Genomic DNA, 6,080 nt, shown 5'->3' with positions numbered 1-6,080 from the left:
GAGAGAATTGCCAAAAAAAACTGGCCCTAAGTGTCTTCCTACCGTCTGAAAGATGAGAACTATGTGACGGCGGAAAGGCACACGTGACTGCGTGAGTCATGAGTCGGGGCAGTGGCTCCGTCTTAATTTCAAACAGACGTTTGGATGGCGATAAGCAAGCGATCGATCCTGCCGTTAAGGCGACAGTTAGAGCGTCAGGTAAGGCATCCAGTTCAGCGGGCCATATGAGTGCACTGGATGCAGTTATGGTCGTGGGCTTTCTTGGGCCGTAGAGGTACGGAGCAGTGAACGGGTCGTTAATTAGCGCCGAAAAGCTTGAGTTAACGTTGGCTCCCCGCGTGATCTTCTCCAACGACTTGCCTCGTTTCTCGGTTCTCAAGCCTCGAGTCTCAACTCTCAACCCATTCCAACTCACGGCGCACACACGTACTCGGAAGCACACAAGCCTCCTCTCCTCTCCTCTCCTCTCTTCCGCTGCGTCTGCATGCATACTCCACGGCTCGGCTTCCGCGGCCTGCAGCCTGCAGCCATGGACGCCCCCACCGCGCCACCAAGAAAGCTCTCGCCGCCCGCCGCGCCGCGGAGAAGGCTATCGCCGCCCACCGCGCCACCAAGAAAGCTATCGCCGCCCGCCGGACGGGCGCGGCCCGTGAACAAGAGCCCCCCGCGCCGCGTGCCCCATCCCCATCCCCCACCCCACCATCGGCCGCCGACGCCGACGCCGCAGCGCAGCCACCTCCACGGCCAGCAGCAGCACAAGCACCAGACGTCCGCGTGGAGCGTGGGCTTCCTGAGCGCCTGGCTCTCGCAGCGCACCCCCGTGCTCGGCCTCCGCGCCTGGGTCCTCGTCGCCGCGGGCGCGGCCGCGGTCGTCCTCGCCCTCCTCGTGCTCACCGTCTGCCTCTGCCGGTGCCGGCGCCGGCGCCGGCGATGCCCCCGCGTCGCCCCGAGCCTGCACCACGGGGGCGCGTCCAGGTCCATGAAGCACCACCTGCATCAGGCGATAGCGGACAAGGACATCGTCGAGGAGCCCGTTCGCTGGCACCCGCCGCCTCCGTGCGAGCCACCGTTCCAGCCGCCGATCGAGGTCATCAAGGCGGAGCAGAAGGCCCCGCTGATCACGGTCGAGTCCGCGCGGACAAGCGGCGAGACGGCGACGAGCGTCGCCGGGAGCGCGCGCGGATGGAGCACCGAGAGCGGCGGCGCCAGCGACGCGGAGGCCGACGCGTCGCAGCGCGGCTGGGGCCGCCGGTACACGTGTCGGGAGCTGGAGGAGGCCACCGACGGGTTCGCCGCCCAGAACGTGCTCGGGGAGGGCGGCTACGGGGTGGTCTACAAGGGTGTGCTACGAGACTCCACCCTCGTCGCCATCAAGAATCTGCACAACAACAGGTAATCCTCGTCCCGGAGCTCGAATGTTTCGGTGTCTCGCGTCGCGTGTTTCTCCAATTGAATTTCAGGCAGCACATTGTTCAACCATTCGAATTTGTTGCCACTAGAAACGGGAAATGATGTCTCCTTCTGAATTCGTTACGAGGCAATCCGAAAGCCACACGTCGTTTGTTGATCTAGGTTCGGCGTTGGCTTTGAAATCTGGATTTATTTCAAATGCAACAACTTGGTTCAGGGCAGATATCAGATTTGAATTTTCAGTTCACGAGTAGTACTCCGCATCCATGGCCAGCAGTAACTGCCTCCAGCGGCCTTCTGGGACCAAAGATGTTCAAATTTCAAAACAGCGATCACCAACTGCTCCATCCTTGGTTTCAGGGGCCAGGCCGAGAAAGATTTCAAGGTGGAGGTGGCGACGATCGGGCGGGTTCGGCACAAGAACCTGGTCAGCTTGCTCGGCTACTGCAGCGAGGGCGCCTGCAGGTAATCAGCAATGCAATGCTTAACTGCGCCACATTTCTTCAGTTATCTCTGTCTGCTCTCTGTTGACATTGCTTAATTTGATCCATGTCACTGCTTTGGTTGGATGGATAGGATGCTGGTCTACGAGTACATGGAGAACAGTAACCTGGACAAGTGGCTGCACCATGAGGACGGTGAAATTAGTCAGCTCAACTGGGACACAAGGATGCACATACTTCTCGGAACCGCTAAAGGGTACTGTAATTCTTCACTTTCGTATCATCTAACATGCGATTGTTCAACAAAGTATGGATTAAAAATCTAAAATTAAGATGGCCGATTAGGAGTAGAGAAGAAGTACGGCATGTCTGTAGACAACAAATTTTATTGACGCACTACATCACTGCTGCTAGTTGGCATGATTGATGAATGGTGCGTCTGAATACTGAAAACAACGTTGCCAGTGATATTCTTGCTTAAACGGCACATATGTCGAACACCGAAAGTCTGAGACGCGTGCGCAGTGCACACTAGCAAGAACTGATGTGCATCTTGTACCTGAACTTCAGGCTGGCGTACCTCCACGAAGGGCTAGAGCCCAAGATCGTCCACCGAGACGTCAAATCCAGCAACATCCTCCTGGACGGGCAGTGGAACGCCAGGGTGTCGGACTTCGGGCTCGCCAAGCTCCTCTGCTCCGAGGCGTCCTACGTCACAACCCGCGTCATGGGGACCTTCGGGTCAGTCTCAACTAAATTTCCATGTCACCGTTCATTTACCTGGCCGCAGCTTAGCAATTCGCGTTGCAGGTACGTGGCGCCGGAGTACGCGCGGACCGGGATGCTGAACGAGAGGAGCGACGTGTACAGCTTCGGGGTGCTCGTCATGGAGATGATAACCGGCAGAACTCCGGTGGACTACACCAGGCCCACCGCGGAGGTCAGCTGCCCTCGCCGTCGTTTTCTTTTTTTTTTCTCTACCCGCACTTCTCTAGTGGAGCTGAACTTTCCGTGATAATGCGTCCGTCGTGACGCAAACAACAACAAAAAATCAGGTGAACTTGGTGGAGTGGCTGAAGCGCATGGTGGCGGAGAGGAGGGTGGAGGAGGTGCTGGACCCGACGCTGCCGGAGGCGCCGCCGTCCAAGGTGCTGAAGCGCGCCGTCCTCGCCGCGCTCCGGTGCGTCGACCCCGACGCCGCCCAGCGGCCCACCATGGGGCACGTGGTGCACATGCTCGAGGACGACCTCAGGTTCAGAGATGTACGTCGTCGTTGCCATACACCACATTGATCTGCAGCTCGCACTGTCAACTCTTCATTTGCAACCGTATGCTTGCAGGAACTCCAACTTGCGCGGGGTCTGTCGACCCACGCGTCGGCGTCGGCGTCGTCGGGGAGCTACGAGCGCGAGGAGTGAAGGGAACGCCATGGACATGGACGGAAGAATGGCTGTGTTTCCTTGGCATTCGCGCACCGAATGTTCTTGTACAAGCTAGTCGATCGGACCTCTTTTCTTCTCCGGTTGTGTTTTTTTGCATGACAGCAATGATTCAATCAAACAGCCGGTGCATAATCAAGGCTAGCATTAGTGCGAGGAGTACTTCGCAACTTTATATGATCGACATAACGGAAGTGCATCTATGCTTCCCCAGTACTGCCTGTGTCACTTTGGTGTCTAGTATATGTTTGCTTTAGTTGTTAGATTCGGCTACAATAAAGAACCTCGTTCCAGCTCGAAGCTTGCGTGGTTGCCGTCATTCACAGCGGCCATCACTCGCTTCAGAAGTTCAGCCCGTACGTGCGGTAGGACTTGCCACTGCATCACTCTGACAGTGGGTCCCCGTGTCAAGCAGGGCGAAGAAAGAGATGCCTTCAATTGAAGGCCGTCCGATGAGGTATGGACGTCAAACACGACCTCTAGAACAGGGGATAGTGAAGCTGTCGAAAATCTTCAGAAGATTCTGAATCTGACGGTCAACCAGGACGCACGAAAGAGATATCTCTTAGAGCATCTCCAGCCGTCCCCCTAAAAACATAGATGGGAAAGTGGTATGAATATGGGTTCGAAGTCGCCTAAAAAAACATTTCTCATTCACAAAGAGTGATTCATTTTTGAAGTATATCAAATTTAGAGGAAAAGGCTAGAACGACGGGATTGTTGATAGATCCCCTCTACATCCTAACCAAGAAGACCAAGTGCAAACCTCTATCTCTTTTCCTTGCCGGGTGGAAAGTTATTCTTTGCCAGTAGTGCCCTTTGTAGGAAGAATCGTAAATGTCGGAGGACGCGTTCAACATGAATTGTCACTGTGAACAGTTTAGCCACTATCCTTCCATATACTCTGCTTTTTCATTGCTTATGAATTGGAACTTGTTGGTGCATGGATTTCACGTTTCAACACCCACAAGACCACTTTTTTAGCCCCGGCGATAAAAAACGCTTCACTCACGCCCCGAAAGCCTTGTTTTTCACCGGATTTGAGTAAAATTAGCCCCGGCGATCCCACCCCAAACCCAGCCCCCCAGGGGCCCGCTGGGGACGCCGGCGCTACTTTTTTGCCTCATGTGGCCCACCTACAGCCACATCTCCCCCCACATTCTCTCTTCACGTCGCTTTCTCCTCGCAGAGTCCTCACCTTCTCTCTCCCCTTCCGCTTCTCTCTCCCCCCGTGCCAACTCCGCCCGCATCCTGGCCGCCCGACCCCGCCCCGGTGCCTCCCCGCCGCAGCTCCGGCCCGTAGCGTCGTTTCGCGGCCTCTCGGCTGCGCCCCGGTAGACCTTTGCGGCCGCGCGCCCGCGTCGGGTCGCCGCGCCTGGCCTCCCGCGTCGCCCCGCCAGCCGGCTCCCCTGCGCGCCGGGTTCTCGCTCGCGCGCCCCGGCAGGCCCCTGCGCTCCGTCCTGACCGGCTCAATGCGACCCCTGCGCTCCGCCCCACCCGGCTCCCGCTTGCGCGCCCCGGCAGGTCGGGTCCGCCTGTGCCGGCGCCTCGCGCATCTTCTGCGCTCCTCGCCGTCATCCCAGTCGTCCCCGCGCTCCGGTTCTCGCCTAGCTGCGATCTCCTCGCTGCGCTGGACTCGCCCGCGCACGCACACACCCGCAGCCGCCCTGCACATACTCCGTCCTGCGCTCGCGCGCATCGCCGTAGCTGCGCCCGAGCCGAGCCATGCTCGCGCTCGAGCACTGCCCTGCACCGCCTTGCTTGCGTCGTCGTTCTGGCGGCAGCGCGAGGTCGGGGCGTCGTCGTGCGGCAACACCGCCGAGGCGCGCCAGCGCACCACCGCCCGTCTCCTCGCGCTTGCCGAGGAGGTCGTCGACGCCGCCGCGCTTACCATGCTCGTGGGGGGCACAGCGAGTGGAAAATTTTGTTGGTTGAAGCTTTTTCAAATATGGTTTGAACTTTCGTATGAACGGTTGTAGTTTTTTTCAGTTGCACATGTGATCCATCGAAACTTTTTTAAACTACGGTTGAAGCTTTCATATGGACAATTGTAGCTTTTTCCAGTGCACAGTGTCCGGTTGAAGCTTTATATACCGTGGGTTGAAGCTTTCGAATCAAACGGTTGTAGCTTTTTGGGTCCTCGGTTGCAGGATCCATGGAGAAGCAAAGCTTTTAGGTTCATTTTGGGAGGAGATGGTTGTAGCAGTGGGGGAGGAGGCCGCGCCGCCATGGTTATGGCATTTCCAGTGGCGAAAGGGATCGGTAGCCATGGGCAGTGGAAGAAGTGGGCGTGGACGCTGAGGTTGGAGGTAGGGGACCTACACAGGTTTAGGGCTAGCCGGCGACACGGTCTAAAGGAGTAAGATGAGCTGCTGAGAGAGAGAGAAGAGGATCGGGAGAAACAAGACGAGGAGTGGAGAGAAGGGGGTCGGGAGGAAGAAGACAAGGAGTGGAGAGAAGGGGGTCGGGAGGAAGAAGACAAAGAAAGAAAAAAGATAAGCCCCCGCAAAAAAAAGATAGTGCACGGGGTGAGATGTACGATAGCCTCTCTTTTTTTAACTAGATGTACGACGAGTAACGCTACATCGACGGAAGATTACGTGGGTGATACTGATTTGTCAAGTTGTGATTGAATTAAGTGGGGAGGGACGGGCCCCACCCAGGTGAAAATCAGGAGGGGCGGAGAGATTATTAGGAAAGGGCCTGTAAAACTCCTGTAAGAGGCCCGTACGTTTAGCATTTTTTATGTACGACAGGCTTGATCGCCAGGCAACCGGTCGGCCGGGCA

At 57.1% G+C, this 6,080-nt stretch overlaps 1 protein-coding gene across 2 annotated transcripts; it reads left to right on the top strand.

Annotated features, from left to right (window-relative positions):
• The first annotated feature begins 330 nt into the window (after positions 1 to 330).
• On the top strand, positions 331 to 3,448 carry LOC109770299 (probable serine/threonine-protein kinase At1g01540). Of its 2 annotated transcripts, XM_020329005.3 has the most exons (7): positions 331 to 1,392; positions 1,771 to 1,875; positions 1,987 to 2,109; positions 2,424 to 2,594; positions 2,664 to 2,793; positions 2,909 to 3,115; positions 3,194 to 3,448. In XM_020329005.3, exons 1-7 carry the CDS (start codon positions 485 to 487, stop codon positions 3,269 to 3,271), a joined length of 1,722 nt encoding a protein of 573 aa, XP_020184594.1. In that variant the 5' UTR covers positions 331 to 484; the 3' UTR covers positions 3,272 to 3,448. The 2 variants fall into 2 exon arrangements, with proteins under 2 accessions (XP_020184594.1, XP_020184593.1); XM_020329004.3 differs by having other exon boundaries at positions 2,424 to 2,793.
• The last annotated feature ends 2,632 nt before the right edge of the window (positions 3,449 to 6,080 follow it).

The sequence above is a fragment of the Aegilops tauschii genome, chromosome 1 (genome assembly GCF_002575655.3).
Source record: "Aegilops tauschii subsp. strangulata cultivar AL8/78 chromosome 1, Aet v6.0, whole genome shotgun sequence".
Lineage (NCBI taxonomy): Eukaryota > Viridiplantae > Streptophyta > Magnoliopsida > Poales > Poaceae > Aegilops > Aegilops tauschii.
Note: the sequence above shows the minus strand (reverse complement) of the source record. Positions and strands in the feature narration are given on the sequence as shown.